At 50.3% G+C, this 19,446-nt stretch overlaps 1 protein-coding gene across 7 annotated transcripts in view; it reads left to right on the top strand.

Annotated features, from left to right (window-relative positions):
- Mvp (major vault protein) overlaps positions 1 to 17,326 on the top strand; it is a 29,451-nt gene extending 12,125 nt beyond the window's left edge. For 3 of the 7 annotated variants that reach the window (XM_078024059.1, XM_078024065.1, XM_078024062.1), the window contains exons 2-15: positions 5,992 to 6,138; positions 6,275 to 6,470; positions 7,916 to 8,039; positions 8,160 to 8,291; positions 9,756 to 9,850; positions 10,140 to 10,376; positions 11,678 to 11,959; positions 12,971 to 13,215; positions 13,313 to 13,510; positions 13,867 to 14,253; positions 15,197 to 15,313; positions 15,470 to 15,596; positions 16,499 to 16,687; positions 17,062 to 17,326. In XM_078024059.1, the coding sequence (XP_077880185.1) occupies positions 6,014 to 6,138; positions 6,275 to 6,470; positions 7,916 to 8,039; positions 8,160 to 8,291; positions 9,756 to 9,850; positions 10,140 to 10,376; positions 11,678 to 11,959; positions 12,971 to 13,215; positions 13,313 to 13,510; positions 13,867 to 14,253; positions 15,197 to 15,313; positions 15,470 to 15,596; positions 16,499 to 16,687; positions 17,062 to 17,280 (2,673 nt within the window). In that variant the 5' untranslated portion in view covers positions 5,992 to 6,013 and the 3' untranslated portion in view covers positions 17,281 to 17,326. Of the gene's footprint in view, positions 1 to 5,243; positions 5,335 to 5,618; positions 5,757 to 5,991; positions 6,139 to 6,274; positions 6,471 to 7,915; positions 8,040 to 8,159; positions 8,292 to 9,755; positions 9,851 to 10,139; positions 10,377 to 11,677; positions 11,960 to 12,970; positions 13,216 to 13,312; positions 13,511 to 13,866; positions 14,254 to 15,196; positions 15,314 to 15,469; positions 15,597 to 16,498; positions 16,688 to 17,061 lie in introns of those variants that run through there. The other 4 variants (XM_078024063.1, XM_078024061.1, XM_078024064.1 and 1 more) reach the window with 4 other exon arrangements.
- Positions 17,327 to 19,446: the final 2,120 nt, after the last annotated feature.

Below are 19,446 nucleotides of genomic sequence, written 5' to 3' on the forward strand. Positions count from 1 at the left end.
AGAGCACGGGGGTGGTGGTGGCAGTTGACACATGTCCCCTGTGTACTCTGCTTGGGGGGGAACCCCTGGGATATAGGGGAAAGATATGTCCTGTGGAGTGTGCCTGGTGGTTCTCCCTGGAAACTCCCATTTGTGAACAGCCTTTGGCACACAGAGCACCTGGCCTGCCCTGGGGTGGGGCTGTTTGGTTAGGACAGTTCTCTGTAACCTTGAGTGGATAGCCTAGAGACGACCTCAGGGCTCTAAGGAACCTGGGTGCTCAGGCCTCCTTGTTTGGTGCTGCTCTCTCAGGTTCTGAAGGAGCAGAAGTGGGCGTTGATCTTGCCTGCACTCGAAAAAATGCTCACTGATGAACCTCCACTCGCACTATTTCCTGGGAAGCACCCAGCCTCACTCAGGCTCTTAAGTCCTCAATGTAGGATTCAAATCTTCATGCTTCTGCCTGGAAAACCAGAGTCCTCTGGTCACATTGCCCCAGGTGGAATTCTGACTCCAGCCTTTGAGAGCTGTGTGATCCTGAGCAAGTTCCTTAACTTCCAAGTTCTTAGGAAGGAAAGATGAGTTGATTAAAGGCACTTAACTCACTGCAAACGTAACCTGTACCAGGATTCAAGTTAAGAGCTATTATGTGAGGGTACTTTTCTCAAATACAAGTTGGGGAGTCTCCTGGAAACCTTGACCCAGTGGGTTCATGTTGGGAAACAGCGTGAACAGGATTAAGTATCCCAGCCAGATACCAGGCATGGTGGCATGTTCCTGTAGTTCCTGCTACTTGGGAAACTAAGACAGGAGGATCATTTGAGCCTAGGAGCTCAAGGGCAGTTTGGGCCACAGACAGGACCCCTTTGCAGCCAAGTCCTATGATTGGGTGAGTTTAGGAAGTATTGTCTTCAGCTGAAGGGTTCAGGACAGGCTGTTGATTACAGGGTGGTGCAGCCTTATAATCCCAGTGACTCAGGAGGCTGAGGCAGGAGGATGGCAAGTTTGAGGCCAGCCTCAGCAACTTAGTGAGATTGTCTCAAAATAAAAAAGGGTTTGGCATGTTGGTCAGTGGTTAAGCACACGTGGGTTCAATCCCCACCCCACCCCCCCAAAAAGAAAATATTGATCTAGCTTAGAGTCTGAATCCTGGTTTCTGGGTCACTTCTAGATTACAATCCTTATCTTCAGTGATTGTCTTTTATTGGCAGCATCCAGGAGATCAAAGGAGCAGAGTTTGGGGCTGGTAGAACTGCTCTGCCCCTCTTGAGGCCCTACTCCACTTCTCCCAAAGTGGCCCAGTTGGGTTAGATCTCGGGTAGGATTTTCTTAAGCTCCCAAGACTTTGCCACCAACAAAATTTTAAAGTGATTTAACTTCAGCCACACATTCTCAATTCCCATTAATAGTTCCCTAAAGCAGGAAATGGTTTTGGTAAGCCGGGAAACCACCAAATGAAAAACGAGCTCTCTGCAATTTCAGAGTCATGTGACTCACAAACTAGAATGTTTAACTCAGAATCATGAAGGCAAACTCCATTGACAAAAAATCCCTGTTTAAACTGAACTTCACACTTTTCTAAACCTAAGGTTGATGGAGATCGAGTGGCAGGGCTGGGGTGACCATCCTTGCCTCCAACTTCAGGCCTACTTGGATAGAGACCCAGGAGTGGGGACAAAGGGGCTGCTTAGAGCTGGGACAGGGGAAGGGCTGAAGGAGAATAAATGAAATCCCCTGCCCTCCAGGAGCATTCTGATTTGATCTCGGGTTCACTCTTGCTCTTAGCTGTTTGTTGAGCTTCTACTATGCATTCCAGACTTTCTTCTCTCTAATTCATGCCTGCAGCTTCAGGAAGCATCATTTATTCCCACTTCACAGTTGAGCAGAGCAAGGCTCAGGTGCTAGTAGGTGACCCACGATCGTGCTGGTGATGCCAGAACCTGCCAGATTGACACTTTCCCCACTTGTCCTCAGTCCTGACTAAATATTAGAACCAGTGCTTGGACCCTTCCCCAGCCCGGAAATGAGTGTCTTTAGAAGATCTCCAGGTACCTCTCCTGTGCAGCCTGGGTTGGGTGTGGCTACTATGCACCTCCTCTTCCCATACTTTGCAGTGTGCCCAAATCCTCGGAGAATCTTGTAAAAATGATGGCTGAGTCCACAGTTAGGGGATGGGGACAAGATTCTGCATCACTATTAAGCTTTTAGTTGGTGCTCTGCCACTCGCTCACTGCACACCACATAACACAACTTTGGCATCTGCTGTTTCCAATTTACTGCATCTACCAGGTGATTCTGAAGGCCCCTGATGAGTAGGGATTCAGGACTCTTTCATTTTGGCTGAAGCCTGGTATTATTTTAAAGATAGGAGCTTGGGATCACGAGCCCCTGTTTTATTTTGTCTTCACAGTGCTGGGGATTCAAGCCTAGGCCTTGCACATGCTAGGCAAGTGCCCTACCACTGAGCTACTCCCCAGCCCAGGAGCCCCTTTTAAAAATAACCCAGCTTCAGCTGAAGACAGGACAGGCTGTTTAGTTGTCTGCCCCTCCATCCTGACATCCATTCTCTGTGTTGTGTTAGGGGAATAGTGGTCTCTGAGACTTCAGGTGAATGTTGGTTGTTTTCAGAAAATCTCATGACATTTGAGGCGCTTGTGGTCAGACCAGGCTGAGCATGTTCTCCATACCCCCCACCCAGCCAACTAGGGGACAGGTCTCAAAGGGACTGAAGGGAGATGGGTGGGGGAGTAGATCTGGGGAGGTAGGGCCAGGCCTGAAATCTAGACCTTCCAAAAGCCATCTAGTCCTGATAGTATCACTAACTTGTTTTGTAGCCCTGAGTGACTCATTGACCCTATGTGGGTTTCAACTGCTTAAAGCTATATAGTTCACTATGGGATCAGCAAGTCTCCTTTTTCTATTTAAGTTAAAATTTTAAAAAAATTTAAGGGGCTAGGCATGGTGGCACACACCTATAATCATAGGATTCCAAGTTTGAAATCAGCCTCAGCAACTTAGCCAGGAAGATCCTAACTCAAAATAAAAATGAAATAAAAAGGGCTGGGAATGTGGCTCATTGGGTAAGCACCCTTGGGTTCAAACCTCGGTATAAAAACAAAATGGCCGGAGAGTACCAGGGCTCTGATACATGCTAGACCCATGCTTTACCATTGAGCTATACCCTCAGCCCCTTTTATTTTTTTGAGATGGGATCTGACTAAGTTGCTTAGGGTCTCCCTAAGTTACTGAGACTGGTCTCAAACTTGGAATCCTCCTGCCTCAGTCTCCAGAGTCCCTGAGATTACAGACATGCACTTCTGCACCCAGCAGATAAAATTAGCCACATTCCAAGTATTCAGTTGTCACATGTGTTTAGTCCAAAGACAGAGCAGATTTAGAATAGTAAAAAGTTCTACTGATAATGCCGAGTTAAAGGATTTTTTTAATATTTATTTTTAGTTATAAGTGGACATAATATCTTCATTTATTTTTATATATGGTGCTGAGGATCGAACCCAGTGCCTCACACATGCTAGGGGAGCTCTCTACCTCTGAGTCACAACCCCAGCCCAGGTTAAAGGATTTTAAATAGGAACCAGGCAGCTGATATGCATGTGGCTGCTCAGGTATAAGATAATAGGAAGTGCCTGGGACTGTGGTGAGCAGAAAAGTTTGTGCAGCTTGCCAGTCATGCTGCTGCAAGTCTATAATCCCAGGAACTCAGGGAGGCTGAGGCAGGAGAATCAAAGTTCAAGGCCAGCCTCAACAAATTAGGGAGAGACCCTCAATGACTTAGCATTTCCAAAAAAAGGACTGAGGCCTGGGGATGTAGCTTACTGGTGGAGCACCCCTGGGATCAGTCCCCAATACCACAAAAAGTAAGAACAGGGGTGTAGCTGCTACTTGGCTCTTGCCAACTTTGCCACCTGGAAATGTGGATGTTGTATTGCTGGTCTCCAAAATCTTCAAGAGAAGCAGGAATTCAGAGCTTGAAAAAGTTCATGATTTGGTTTTGGGGTTTTGTGTTTCTTTGGATTGAACTCAGGGGTGGTCTACACCCTAGTCCTTTCTGTTTTTTGAGATTGTATCTCACTGTGCTCCTGAGGCTGGCCTCAAACTGTGATCTGCCTGCCTTGGCCTCCTGAGTTGTTGGGATTATAGGCATGTGCCACCATGCCCAGCTAAAATCTCATAATTGTGACACAAACAAACTGACAATTTATAGGTTGTGTGGATCAAGCAAAACTGTTCTCGGTCTCTCTTCCAGTTTTGATTCTGTAATTTCGGGGCTTTTGCCTATTTGTCCTGTGAGAAACCACTTTAAAACCATCTTACTTTCATTGTTCCCCAAATGGAAAACTGCCTGAGTGAATAAATGAAGAACCACTCATTTTGGTGGTGACTTCAGAAATATGTGGTGCCTGAGGATGCAGCTCAGCAGTAGAGTACTTACAAACAGGGCCCTGGATTCCACCCTGATATCACAGAGCAAAGACTCGCCATTCCTGAAATGGAATGGCGAGTCTTTGCTCTCTGATATCAGGATGGAATCCAGGGCCCTGTTGTATGTATGATTTCAGACACGTTGCTCAGAGTAATAAGCAGGAGCTTATTAGAAGGGATAGGAAAAAGTAAAAAGGGGCATGCTCTCAAGAGAGTGGGGGTCCTCTCAGGAGAATGCACACCCCTGCCGCCCACCAATTTTAATGGGGGCCCCAGGGAAGGCAGCATTGCACCAGATGTCCATACTTTGTATGGTCTTACCCTGAGAGGGGAGATTTTACATTATAATGACCTGCTGAAGATCTAGAGGCAACTTTGAGTGAGCTAGGCCCACACTGACCAGTTGTAATTGGAACCAGTTAGGGGGAATTACCCTTATCTCCCTGAGTTCAGGGATCTGGTCTGTGTAAGGGTCACAGAAGTGCCCCTTCCCCAGGGTAACTGTGTTCAGCATTCTTCCTGCAGATCACAGGTATTTGCTGAGGAATGTAGCATTTCTTAAGCTAGATGGGGCTGCCGGTAGTTTATTCTTTGAAAGAAAGCATGTGGGGTTAGCATGATAGACCCAGTTTATAGAATTATCCCCTTAACCTCATGTTCCCAAGGCTCACATTTATCTGTTACCTACCACCCAATATCCACGCCCCCCCCAAAAAAAAAAAAATTACAGTCAGACGTTTCCTTCTAAGGACAAGGCTTAGAGTTGGGTAGTAAACTTGATTTCCTTTGCTGACTCACAAAAACATGCCCAGAGTCCAAGGGGTGCCGGATGTAGGGATGGGCATTAGGTCATGTGTGTGATGTTCCTGAACAGGCCAGCCTCTGGATGAAACTACCCGGATATGGAGGCAGGTAGCCTGGGGTGGGTGGAATACAAAAATTATTTACCCCCTTTTCCCTTCCCCGATCCCATAACAACAGGGTGACAACAGACCAGAAAGCGAACTAGAGGCAAAGACTAGAATGACTGGCTGTTACCAATCTGGGTGATTCTATGGGAGCATCAATTCAGTCAGGGATCCCTTCCCTGGTGGATCACGTCTCACCTGTTCACCCCAGGATTGCTTAACGCTCAAGGAAGGGGAGGGGTGCAGAAAAAGATCCTGCAGATATTCTTTGGCCCCTGGCTAACAGCCTGGCCTTTGGGATCCCCTGAAATAAAAGCTGCCTGCCTCTGGAGGAGCCAGAGAGCCCTGCAGAGTGGCCGCTTCCCCCTGTGTGCTGGGAGAGGCTACATCGCTGTCCCCATAGACGGATCTACACTTCAGCTGGAGGTAGCTCTAACTCTGTGCACCTAGAGGGGAACCTTTTGATTGAACTTTTTGATCTAACCTTTTGTGGATGGGCTCTGGAGTCCTGGGTGGGAAAGATGGGAGTGGGGACAGGAAATGGGAGGCGTCATTTGAGCTGAAAAATGAAGGGCCACCCCTAGGCCATCTTTAGACTGGGGCCTGCTTCATCCCAGGTCCCCTATGCTTATTTTGTGTTGTCTTCCCATCTGTCTGTCAGAGCTCTGTGCTTAGAAGTCACCATGGCAACTGAAGAGTCCATCATCCGCATCCCCCCATACCACTACATCCATGTCCTGGACCTGAACAGCAATGTGTCCCGGGTGGAGATCGGGCCAAAGACCTACATCCGGCAGGATAATGAAAGGTTGGTGTGGGGCCAAGAAGGGCGCATTGGTCGCTGCCCTGTTCAAAAACTTGGGTGGCAGGGAGCTTTCTCCTGTTTGCTGTTTCCTCTGGGAACGGGGACCTGGATCTTCACACCCCTTTTCGCCTTCTAACAGGGTGCTGTTCGCCCCCGTGCGCATGGTAACAGTCCCCCCACGCCACTACTGCACAGTGACCAACCCTGTGTCCCGGGATGCCCAGGGCTCCGTGCTGTTCGATGTCACAGGGCAAGTACGGCTTCGCCACGCTGACCAAGAGATCCGGTTGGCCCAGGACCCCTTTCCCTTGTACCCAGGGGAAGTGCTGGAAAAGGTACTTGGCTTGCTTCCCATCCCCCACTCTGCCTGTCCTAGGGCTCTGCACTGTCTTCTGAGGGGACAGTGGGAAGGGCTGGGAGGGACATTTGCTGGTTCTCACCAGGGCAGAATTGACTCGCTGTCTTTCTACTCACCTTTCCTGCCCCCTGCTTCCTCCTCTGTGTCCCCAGCCTACCCTCCTCTCCTGTCTCCACTGTGGAGCCTTGGGGAGCTTCCCCTCCATCAAGTGGACACGATGAAGCCCAACCCATCCTCTGTCTCCTGAGGCTCTGCTCACCTCTCAGTTCTCTCTCCTTTCCATCTCTAACTTCTTAGCTGGGTATCCTAGCAACTCAGAAGGTTGAGGCAGAAGGATCACAAATTCAAAGCTAACCTCAGCATTTAGCAAGACCGTCAGTAACTTAGTGAGACCCTGTCTCAAAATATAAAATGGACTGGGGATGTGGTTCAGTGAGAGAACTCCCCTGGGTTCAATTCTCAATACCCAAAAAAAAAAAAAAAAGCCAGTTCCCAAACTTCTCCTTCAAGTGAGTTTCTGCAGAACCACCCTCTCGACATCTGTAGCCTGGGGAGAATAGTCCTGCCTTATCTCCCTGCTGGAACTGAAACTTGTTGAAGACAGAGGCTGTGTCCTCAGTCACGATGACCAGAGTGTCCTGTGTATGGGAGGTGAACAGAGAAAGGGAGACTCTAGCCAGTGTGTGGCCAGAGGCAGAGTGGTTACTCCATCTTCCACAGCTCAGGGCCAGTTTAGTTGGAGTCAGGAGAGCAGGCAGGATTCCCTAGGATTCAAGTCTTGATTCCATTCTTTACTGGCTGTGTGACCTTGATCGTGTCTCCTAATCTCTGTGATCCTTTTTTTTTTTTTCTTTCCTGTCTCTCTCAGAACATTGTCAAATATCAAATGAAGGCATGTTTGTAGAGACCTTTCTACAAACTTTTAGAAGGTGCATCTACTTTTTTTTGCCAGGTTCCCCTTCTTGTCTGAAGATGTGATGACTGGAACACCAATGACTATCTTATAACCCTGAGGCAAAGCTATGCTTAAAACTTGCCTGTTAATGTTATAGAGGTTTATATCTTCCCACCTTCATATAATCCCTAGAGAGCACCCGCGAACAACAGACTAGGAAATTTCATTGATTCAGCTTCCCAGATATTTCTAAAATATCTCAAGCCTTCTACTCGGTCTCCCTCTTAGATTATTAGCTGTAAACATCTCCTGAGCTCGTCAGTGATGGCATCCTCCTACTTGATCTACTCCATCCTTTAGTTCTTTAGATCAGATGTCCTTGGGACCACCTCTACCTTGGGTATTCCACCTGGGTCTTATTTTGGGACATATAAAGATTGATGCCATAGGTTCTGACCTTCATACTATCAGGTTTAACCCCCAAGGTCAAAGCACTGAGTGCCCCTGGCCTCTTCATCCCCCACTAGGACATCACTCCACTGCAAGTGGTTCTGCCCAACACTGCCCTGCATCTTAAGGCGCTGCTGGATTTTGAGGATAAGGATGGAAAAAAGATAGTAGCAGGAGACGAATGGCTATTTGAGGGACCGGGTGAGTTAACTGTCCATTGGGAGAGGTCGGGGTCTTTGGTTGGGGTCAGGGTCTTTGCCTTCCCACCATCGCCCTGACCTCTTCCTATCCTCAGCTTCTGTTCCATCTCCCCTTTCCCAGGCACGTACATCCCCCGGAAGGAGGTGGAGGTTGTGGAGATCATTCAGGCTACTGTCATCAGACAGAATCAGGCACTGAGGCTGAGGGCCCGCAAGGAGTGCTTGGACCGGGATGGCAAGGAGAGGGTGACAGGTGGGGACTCCAAGGGACACTGATGGTGGGTGGGCAGGAGGGACTTTGCTTGCAGGGGAGGCAGGAAAGCCACTTGTAGCCAGAGGGCAGTGCTTCCCTGGTTTCTCTTTTCTTTTTAAGGGCTAGGCTACAGCTCAGTGGATAGAGTGCTTGCCTCGTGTGCTCAATGCCCTGGGTTTGATTCCCAGCACCAGAAAAAACACACCTTTTTTTAGTAGAGCATCATAGCTATGCATAGTAACTGAGTTCATTTTTTTTTTAATGAGAGAGAAAAGAGATAATTTTTTAAATATTTTTCAGTTTTAAGTGGACACAACGTCTTTATTTTTTATTATGTGGTACTGAGGATCGAACCCAGTGCCACGCGCATGCCAGGCAAGCACTTGAGCCACATCCCCAGCCCTCGGTATTTCTTGAACTGTGGAGGGCTGTCCAGCACTGGCTCTGCCCCAGCCCTGATCTGTGATCATAAGCACATGGACATGGCCTTTCCCTCTCCCACCCTTCACCATGAGCTGTGGGCAGTGGCCAGGTCTTATCTGATTCTGGATCAACAATGCAGAGGTTCAAATACAGTGAACAAATGCAGCCAAGTGCATTACGGGATGTGGATCAAAATGCTTTACAAATTGTGGCTTATTGAGTCCACCAACAACCTAGATATGACTTTCCCATCTTCCATATGGCAAGGCTGAGGCACAGAGATCCGGTGACTTGCCCAGGATATGTGACCAGATGGGGCAAGGCTGAGGCTTGGGCGTCCTTGCTGCTCCAGGAAACATAAAGGATACCCACAACTCGACTAGAGGCACCAGGGTACCAGGGATTGAACTCGGGGTTACTCAACCACTGAGCCACACCCCCAAATATATTTTGTATTTTAGAGACAGGGTCTCACTGAGTTGCTTAGTGTCTTGTTTTTTTTTTGTTTTAAGGTTGAAAGAGGAGAGAAGGAAAATTTTTTAATATTTTTTTTTTTTTTAGTTTTTGGCAGACACAACATCTTTGTATGTGGTGCTGAGGATCAAACCCAGGCCGCACGCATGCCAGGCGAGCACGCTACCGCTTGAGCCACATCCCCAGCCCAGTAGTGTCTTGCTTTTGCTGAGGCTGGCTTTGAACTCCCGATCCTCCTATTTTAGCCTGTTGAGCTGCTGGGATTACAGGCGTGCACCTCCATGCCTGGCTAATAGAGGCACTTTTCCTGCCCATTTTAGGGGAGGGAAAAACTTAGTCTTTGGGGCATAGAGAAGGAATAGCAGAATGTTCTAGAAGTTTTTTTTTTTTTTTCCTTTAATTCTGGGGAGAAAGGAATGAGTCCAAGGGCTCCTGTCAGGCCTTTGAACCTGGGGGCAGTGACTTCTCTTCACCTTTGAAGTCCTGTTGTCCTGTTATCTAAGCTGTGGAAAAGACATCTGGGGGAAGCTGCCTAACTTCTGACCTTGACCTCCTGCCCTTGACCAGGAGAAGAATGGCTGGTCCGCTCTGTGGGTGCATATCTCCCAGCAGTGTTCGAGGAGGTTCTGGATTTGGTGGATGCTGTAATCCTTACGGAAAAGGTTTGTGGCCTGGGGATGAGAAAAGGGACCCTGGGCTAGGGAATGCTCAAAAGTGGCAAAGAATAGCAGCAGACAATGTGGGAGTGAAAGGAAGACATTGCTAGGGTCACTGTAAAAACCCCAGAGGTCACATCAACTGAGGACTATCTTGGGCTATGTGGAAGGGTTAAAAAGTCACTCAGACCTGGGAGCAGAGTTAGTGGCCAGTGGTGTTCCCAGAATCCCCCAAGGAAGTGGTAGGAGGAAGTTGGAGGGAGACTTACTGAACACCCAGCGTCTCGTTCCGCAGACAGCCCTGCACCTCCAGGCTCGGCAGAACTTCCAGGACTTGCGTGGAGTGACCCGCCGCACTGGGGAGGAGTGGCTGGTGACAGTCCAGGACACGGCAGCTCACGTGCCCGATGTCCATGAGGAAGTACTAGGAGTCGTGCCCATCACCACACTGGGCCCCCAAAACTACTGTGTGGTCCTTGACCCCGTGGGACCAGATGGCAAGAACCAGCTGGGACAAAAGCGGGTCATCAAGGTGAGTTCCTCCTTTTCCCCACAGCCTGTCCTGTGAGGGTAAATGCTCTTGAGTACAGGAGGCCTCTGACTTCCACTCACTCCACATTCTAGAACCACCCTTGGTGCCTTTGCACACTTAGTTCTGTGTGCCTAGGACCCTTCCCATTTGAAACCCGGGCAGCGTCCAGGGAACCTCAGGGACATGCTTCCTGCTCCTCACCCCATGCCTGAAGACCCTGAAACCCTGTCTCTTCTGTGTTCTGGAACCTTGGTCGTCTTGTGTAAAACAAATCCCACAGTTGACCCTTCTCCCCTGCTCCATGAACTTTATGTGGGGACTCCAGGGACCACACACTTCCTCTAAAGGGCTGCGCAGCAGTAGTTTCTGCCTATAGCACAGGGTTGCTGTTGAAGGCCAGGGGTTCAGCTGTTGTCTTGTAAATGCGGCCCAGACAATGCGTAAACAGAGGAGGCCGCCATGTTCCCAGAATATTGCATTATTTATTTTTATTTATCCATTATTTTGGTATTGGGGATTGAACTTGGGGGCCTCTACTCCTGAACTATATCTCCAGCCCTTTTGAGTTCTTATTTTGAGATAAGATCTTGCTTACATGGCTCCAGGCTAGCCTGAAACTTGTGATCTTCCTATGTCAGCCTCCTGAATTGCAGAGATTACAGGCATGCACCACGTACCACGTACCACGTATCCAGTTTTGTAACTCTTGTGAATAGGTTGACTCTCAACAGTTTAACTTGTAGCTGGGTGAGGTCTTGGTGCATGCCTGTAATCCCAGCAGCTCTGGAGGCTGAAAGGGAAGAATTCCAAGTTTGAGGTCAGCCTCACCAGTTTAGCGAGGCCCTAAGCAACTTGGCAAGACCATGTCTAAAAATTAAATATATATATATATAAAAAGAGGGCTGGAGTTGTGGCTCAGTGGTAGAGTGCTCGCTTCGCACATGTGAAGCACTGAGTTTAATCCTCAGCACTGCATTAAAAAACAATAAGGTCTGGGCATGTGGCTCAGTGATGAAGCACCCCTGGGTACAGTCCCTGCTATCAAAAAAGTGTAACTTGTAATGATCCAGGTGTTTCAGAGTCTTTCAGAGACATGTTTGACTAAGTGAGATTTTATAGCCCTTGGAGCCTCACAGTCCAGATAGTGCACCACAGAATTATAAGAGGTTGGGGCATGCTTTGGGTCTCCTGTACTCAGCACAAGCCCAGGATAGCACAGGGCTGGGGAGGTGCCACTGGAGGCACCTGTAGCCCTGGGTGGCAACTGCTCCTAACCCTCTCCTCACCTGTCTCCCCACCAGGGAGAGAAGTCTTTTTTCCTGCAGCCAGGGGAGAGGCTGGAGCGAGGCATTCAAGATGTGTATGTGCTGTCAGAGCAGCAGGGGCTGCTGCTGAGGGCTCTGCAGTCCCTGGAGGAGGGGGAGGAGGAGGAGAAGGTCTCCCACCAGGCGGGGGACCGCTGGCTCATCCGAGGGCCCCTGGAGTATGTGCCATCTGCCAAGGTGGAGGTGGTGGAGGAGCGGCAGGCCATCCCTCTGGACGAGAATGAGGGCATCTATGTGCAGGACGTCAAGACTGGAAGGGTAACTGCTGAGGGATGGGCGGCTGTCACTGCTATGTGACCATGGTGGGGACTTCCTCTGAGCAAGCATCTGATGCTGCTGGAGAGAGGCACATGGTGGACGTGGGGGAGGGGACGCCAGTAATATCTATAATAGCATCTGCGTGGGCTGCTGGTGGACTCGAGGGCATTCCATGGAATATTTGCTATTTCTTTGTCTAAAATATCTTACTTCAAAACTGCAACTGAAGCCCGGCATGGTGGTACACGCCGGTAATCCCAGCAACTTGGGAGGCCGAGGCAGGAGAATCACAAGTTTGAGGGCAGCCTCAGTAACTTGGCAAGACTCTAAGCAACTTAGTGAGACCCTGTCTCAAAAATTAAAAAGGGCTAGAGATGTGCCTCAGGGGTAAAGAGCCCCCTGGGTTCAATCCCTGGTAGGAAAAAAAAAAAAAAATCCAAAACCTCAAACTGCAGGGATGAGCCTGGTACTGGGATGGGGATTCTGCCCCACTGCAAATCTGGTCCTAGCTTGAACATCTCACTGGAGTGTGACCTGGGAGCAATAATACCCTCCTCCCCCATGCCCATATGCTAGTGAAAGATTTCATTTTTGCTGCTTCACCTAAAACTTCAACCTTGGTTTGACAGAACCACATCTCCAACCTCTTTATCTAAGAATCCAAACTAGAAATACAGATTAGAATCTGAGGAGGTGCTTCCTAGCATTGCATCTCTCTGTGACACCCTCCGAGCATCCCAGGAATAATATTAAGCACTTGTTGTATGCCAAGTGTTCTTTGAATTGGACACATGAAACAGGCCCTTGACCCCACAAGGTGGCCACTGTCATGTCCGTTTGCAGATGAGGAACTCGAAGCAAAGGCTCAAGTAGCTTGCCCAGATGAAGCTTTGCTGCATGGACCATGCTGACCCGCTGTGCTGCTCCAGGATAGATCAGCTTTGCTCAAGATGGCAGGGGTGTCCCTCTAACCCTCACTTGTAACACCTCTGCTTGTCCCCACCTCTCAAGGTACGTGCTGTGATCGGAAGCACCTACATGCTGACGCAGGATGAAGTCCTGTGGGAGAAGGAGCTGCCCCCTGGAGTGGAGGAGCTGTTGAACAAGAGGCATGACCCTCTGGCAGACAGGGGCAAGGAGGACACAGCTAAGACCCTTCAGCCCTCAGCTCCCCGGAACAAGACGCGTGTGGTCAGCTACCGCGTCCCTCACAACGCAGCCGTGCAGGTGTATGACTACAGAGAGAAGAGAGCCCGGTGAGCGGCTGGCCCCAGCCTGCGGGGTGGTACGGGAGGCTCTCCCCCCACCTGACTTCTGGCTCTCCCCCCACCTGACTTCTGGCTCTCCCTTCAGGGTGGTCTTTGGGCCAGAGCTGGTGTCCCTGGGTCCTGAGGAACAGTTCACAGTGTTGTCCCTGTCGGCGGGGCGGCCCAAACGTCCCCATGCCCGCCGAGCCCTCTGTCTGCTGCTGGGACCTGACTTCTTTACAGATGTCATCACCATAGAAACAGCGGATCACGCCAGACTGCAGCTGCAGCTTGCCTATAACTGGTGAGGGCTGAGAGTCTTGGGTGAGGACCTGCTGGGTGCAGCTCTGGGGAGCCCTGAGGAAGAGATGCCTCCTAATGAGGGCAGAATGCCTGACTCATGCCTGGTGCAGAGGGAAGCCAGGCATTAGCAAATCCAGGGAAGTTGTGGGCTCACTCACATTCTGGGACTTTTTATTTTTTATTGGACATTTAGAGACAGGCTCTTGCTGAGTTGCTTAGGGCCTTGCTAAGTTGCCGAGGCTGGCTTTGAACGTGCGATCCTCCTGTCTCAGCCTCCTGAGCCACTGAGATTACAGGCTTGTGTCACTGTGCCTGGTTAAGAAAACCGCTTTCTCTTCTGGGCCTCTTTGTCCACAGGCACTTTGAATTGAGTGACCGGAATGATCCTCAGGAGGCAGCCAAGCTCTTCTCGGTGCCCGACTTTGTGGGGGATGCCTGTAAGGCCATCGCCTCCCGGGTGCGAGGAACTGTGGCCTCCGTCACCTTCGATGACTTCCACAAGAACTCGGCTCGCATCATTCGCACAGCCGTCTTTGGCTTTGAGACCTCAGAAGTCAAGGGCTCTGATGGCATGAGCCTGCCCAAGCCCCGGGACCAGGCCGTCTTCCCCCAGAATGGGCTGGTAGTGAGCAGTGTGGATGTGCAGTCGGTGGAGCCTGTGGACCAGAGGACCCGGGACGCCCTGCAGCGCAGTGTCCAGCTGGCCATTGAGATCACCACCAACTCCCAGGAGGCGGCAGCCAAGTGAGTGACACCTGGGGCTCAGCTGCCTAGAATGCCTCTCCGGGGTCTCCATCTTATACTCCCAGGGCGTGAGTAGCATGGAGTCCATTATGTCGACCTGCTGCATCCTTGTCCTCGAGGACCTCTTTACATTGTGGATAACGTGACCCCCTTAAAAATGTGAATGAGATCCCACCTGTACTCCCTTAGCTTCCCACCTTGCTCCTGGTGCAGGGGGTTCGGATTAGCAGTAGAGTGCTTGCCTAGCGTGGGTTCAGTCTCTGGCACCGCAAATGAACTTCTCGGGGCTTCCCCACCTGAAGCCTTTTATTTGGTGGAGGTGTGCTGGGGACTGAACTTCAGGGCACTCGACCACTGAGCCACATCCCCAGCCCTGTTTTGATTTTTGTTTAGAGTCAGGGTCTCTGAGTTGCTTAGCACCTCACCATTGCTGAGGTGATCCTCCTGCCTCAGCCTCTTGAGCAGCTGATATTACAGGTGCGCACCACTGCACCCAGCCCAACAGCCTTTTGCACAGTCTTATCTGCTGCCTAGACGCTTCCTCCAGAGCATTTTCAAACCAGGCTCCTCCGCTTGATCTCAGTCTGAAGGTCGCCTCCTTTTCTTTCTCCCATGACTGCAGTAGCACCCTCTTTGCCCAGACACCCATGTTACCATCTCCAAGGTGCTTGTTTCTATCTGAAATCGCCCTTGCTTGTTTTTTCCCCACTGGAGGGGAAATTGGGTGAAGCAGGGGCCCTGAGCATGCTGCCTTCCCCAGGTCTAGATCCACCCTGGGGATGCGAACAGCGTGCACGCTGTTTTGAGTGGAGTTGCGTATCCAGTGTCTTCTGGAGGCCAGGGTCTGTCCTGGCTCCCTATAGTTTGGCAGTCTCTGCCCTTGGCAGTCCTATTCAGCTGTGGCCCCATGCCAGCATCTCAGCCTGTCCCTGATCTCATCCAGGCACGAGGCCCAGAGATTGGAACAAGAAGCCCGAGGCCGACTAGAGAGGCAGAAGATCTTGGACCAATCAGAAGCTGAAAAGGCTCGCAAAGAACTCTTGGAGCTTGAAGCTTTGAGGTGGGTGGAGAACCCGAGGAGGATGGTATTGGCAAGTGGTGGGTGAGGGCACCAGGGTGTGTTTGAAATGGAACAGCATGTTGCATGGCCTAAATCAAGGCCCCAAGTGGTCAGGGCTTTCTTTTGAGTCTTATGGGACTCTGCCTCCCCCTCTAGCACGGTGGTAAAGAGCACAGGGACTGCCAAGGCCGAAGCCGAGTCCCGTGGAGAGGCTGCGCGGATTGAGGGCGAAGGCTCCGTGCTGCAGGCCAAGCTGAAGGCACAGGCTTTGAAAATTGAGACGGTAAATTGGGGACTGCTTGTGGAAGGGTGTGGCCTTGGAACTTGGAAGAGACCCATTCATCATGGTCTCTGAAGCCAAGTAGGATACCAAGCACCCTAATATAAAGCCTTCTTCAAGTACTTTGTGTTTTACAAAGATCTTTGCCCTATAGCAATGCATTTAATCCATTCCTTGAGAATAAGGATTATTATACCCATTTTGCAGATGAGTACTCAAACACTGGCACCTTTGTGCCAAGTATGTGAAGCATGTGCTTTACATTCACGTTCTTATTTTGTGCTTGAAATCCCATTGAGTTAGGTCTTATCTTTGTGTGTGTGTGTGTGTGTGTGTGTGTGTGTGTTACCAGAGATTGAACCCAGGGGTGTTCTACCACTGACCTACATCCCACCCCCTTTTTTTTTTTTTTTTTTAAGAGTGGGAGCCAGAGTTTGCTTTATTTTTTTATTGAGAGAATTTTTAACATTTATTTATTAGTTTTTGGCGGACACAACATCTTTGTTTATATGTGGTGCTGAGGATCGAACCCGGGCCGCACGCATGCCAGGCGAGCGCACTACCGCTTGAGCCACATCCCCAGCCCAATCCCAGCCCTTTTTTATTTTCATACAGGATCTTGTTAAGTGGCCCTGGTTGGCCTCAAACTGGCAGTCCTCCTGTGTCTGCCTCCTAAGTGGCTGGGATCACAGGCATGAGCACCACTGCACTGATGCTCGGATTAAGGAGCGCCTGTGCGTCACTAGCTAAGCAGTGGCATAGCGAGGATTCGCACCCTGCTGACTAAAAGATTAGAGCTATGTTCCCTCTGCCTCAGTTCCTTCAGGCTCGCTGGCTAGGGTGACTTTCTGGACAGTTCCCAGGGACCACATGATCTTAAGCCAGCCACATTTCTTCCCTTGCAGGAGGCTGAGCTCCAGCGGGTCCAGAAAGTACGAGAGCTGGAACTGGTCTATGCCCGGGCTCAGCTGGAGCTGGAAGTGAGCAAGGCCCAGCAACTGGCTGAGGTGGAGGCAAAGAAGTTCAAGCAGATGACAGAGGCCCTGGGCCCCAGCACCATCAGGGACCTGGCTGTGGCCGGGCCAGAGATGCAGGTGAGGGTTAGGGGAGGTTGGAGAGGAGTGTTTGACTTAGTACCAGCCTTGGAACTAAGAAGGCAGAAGAGAAATGACATCTAGAATGTCAGGGAGCGGGAGTGAGCAGACGTCCCTTTATCACTTGAGCACAGTGTCATGTGTGTCAACATTGGGCACTGTATTAGACTCAGCAGAGAGCTGGAACTCTTGGGAGACAGTGAATACCTGGGATGTTGGTCTGTGACCGATGCTTCCAAGGAAGGCAGGCCAGGTGATGGGATGAAGGGGAGCTGACACTTCAAATCAGTTGGTTTCAGGAGGGTCACTTGGAAGTGCAAGAAGTGACCAACATCTTGTCTTCTTTCCTTCCTCCTCCTCCTCTTCACCTCCAGATCAAACTGCTCCAGTCCCTTGGTCTGAAATCCACCTTGATCACTGATGGCTCCTCTCCCATCAACCTCTTCAACACAGCCTTTGGGCTGCTGGGGCTAGGGTCTGATGGTCAGCCCCAGGCCCGAATGGCGGCTAGTGGGCACAGCCCCCAGGAGGGTTTACATATTCGGGGTCCTCCCACCTCTCCAACTGCTGGAGGCAACCAAATTGTACCTTAGCTCTTACTCACTCACAACTGACCAATAAAGTGGACATTTCTGGGCATTTAAATTCTTTATCTTAAGCCTGGGCTACGAGGAGCTCACTGGTGGAGGGAAGTGTACCCTTGACATCTGGAAGGTAATTACTAGAGACTATGCACATCTGTAAAGTGGAGAGGAAACGGAGTCAGAGATGAGCCCAAAGTTGCCCTGATCACAATGGGATCCCCAAAGCCTTGGCAAGCTGTCTGTCCTTTAGGGAGTCAACTTTCCTAGATCCCAGGTCAGGAAGATGATGTCACCCATGGAAGAACGCAGTCTGCCTGCCAAGCCCTCTGGGATGGCTGGGACTGGCAGCCTCTCCATCCATTCATCCCTCTAAGAACTCAGGTTGGCCTGGCAGTTCTGAATCTACCCAGAGCCACCATGGAGGCCCCTCACCCCCAGCCTACTTAGGTAACTGCCCTTTGGCTCCACCTGCTGGTCATACCAGCAGTCCACAGCACCCATAGGTGTGCCAGGCCAGTACCAGCACCTGTACACTTTTCCCTTCTGATGGGGATGTTACACTGTGGAGGAGGAGGACCCTGCCCAGGGGTTGTAGGAACTAGTTTCTGGTCTGGGATAATCAGGAGCACCAAGGGTACTCTTTTCCCAACCTCCCCCATAACCAGTAAGGGCCCATTATTTGGGAGGATCCAGGCACAATCAGTCTAAGCACACCAGCTCCTTGTGGCAGGTAGAGCTGTAGGTGCCAAGCCCACCCCATCTCCTCGGAGGAAGTTAAAAGATCCTAGGGATGGAGAGAAAGCTTGGGGCTGTGTGGCTAGAGTAGGCTACACAACCTCTAATCTCTTCCCCATCTGTGCAGTGGGCGAGCAAATCCCCCACTGGAAAGGGGTTGACACAAATATAAGAATGATTCCTTTTCAAGGTTTATTCCTATTTCCTCTCTGTGGCCTGACCCCCTGAGCCTCATTTCTTTCCAAGTTGAGTTGCATTTGAAGGATCAGTGGCTCCACTCAAGTCTGAGCGTGCCGAGTCCAAGGGAGTACATCCTCGGCTCACAGCAAGGTGAAGCTGGCTGTGTCTGTGGAATAGGCAAGTGACTCAGCGCCCCCCCCCCCCACTTCTTCCCTCGAGGGATAATTAAGGTTCTTCATCTGGTACCTGGCACGTATTAAGTGCTGCTGTGTTAGGGCTGTACATTACCAAGGGCCTCGTGACAGAAGCAAGTAAGATTATGCATAGTGGGTATGTTCCTTTCTGCATGGCCACCTTGACCATGGCCATCCTTCCACCTTGCTTAACATTGCTAGCAATGGCACCACCTCTGGAACCTCCACTTGAAGCTTCAGTGACCTTGACTCCAACCACTTTTTTTAAAAAATATTTTTCAGTTTTTGGCGGACACAACATCTTTATTTTGTGGTGCAGAGGATCGAACCCAGGGCCTCCCACATGCTAGGCGAGCACTCTACCTCTGATCCACAACCCCAGCCCCTCCAACCCCTTTTTGAGCCCTCATCCCTTCGAATTTCCGTTGTACCCAGCTTAGCATGTGTGATCTGTCCAAGTAATTCACTCATGTGAAACCTCCCCTAACTCCTTGTCTCCCTTTCCATCCATCCTTTCTTAACCCCCCCTGGCTCCCTCTGCCAGCCCCAGACCAGCTGCTTATTGTTGGAGGAGGGACACCCCACAGAACCTGCTGGTCTCATTTTAAACTCATGGCCCAAACTTCAGGGGAGGCCTCCCTCTTCTAATTGTGTTTCTCTATCTAGAATGAGATGCCCTTCAAAACAACCATTCACACCTCCTCTGTTCTCAACTCCCACACTCCTGCCCACTTTTTCTCACCTCTTGGAGAAAATAGAAGCCAATTGGGCAGGAAGCCTCTCCCTTCCCAGTAGCAAATCAACACAGTGTGGGCATCTGGACTCTGTCCTCCCTCCTGTTCCCAGCAAGAACTCCTCCCCTTGGACCCTAGATCTCACCTATCGATGTCCTCCAGAGCGATACCTCTACCCCCAACACCCTTCTGTCCTTGGCCACCGTCATGTGTATAGAAAAACACCCTACTTTTTCTGCCACATAAAACAGGTAAATGATTCCTTAGTGCCCCACCTTCTCCAACTCCCTTCTCTCCTTTTTCCTTTAGAGACAAATTTCTCCAGAGTTCTC

The sequence above is a fragment of the Ictidomys tridecemlineatus genome, chromosome 10 (assembly GCF_052094955.1).
Source record: "Ictidomys tridecemlineatus isolate mIctTri1 chromosome 10, mIctTri1.hap1, whole genome shotgun sequence".
In the NCBI taxonomy this organism is placed as follows: Eukaryota; Metazoa; Chordata; class Mammalia; order Rodentia; family Sciuridae; genus Ictidomys; species Ictidomys tridecemlineatus.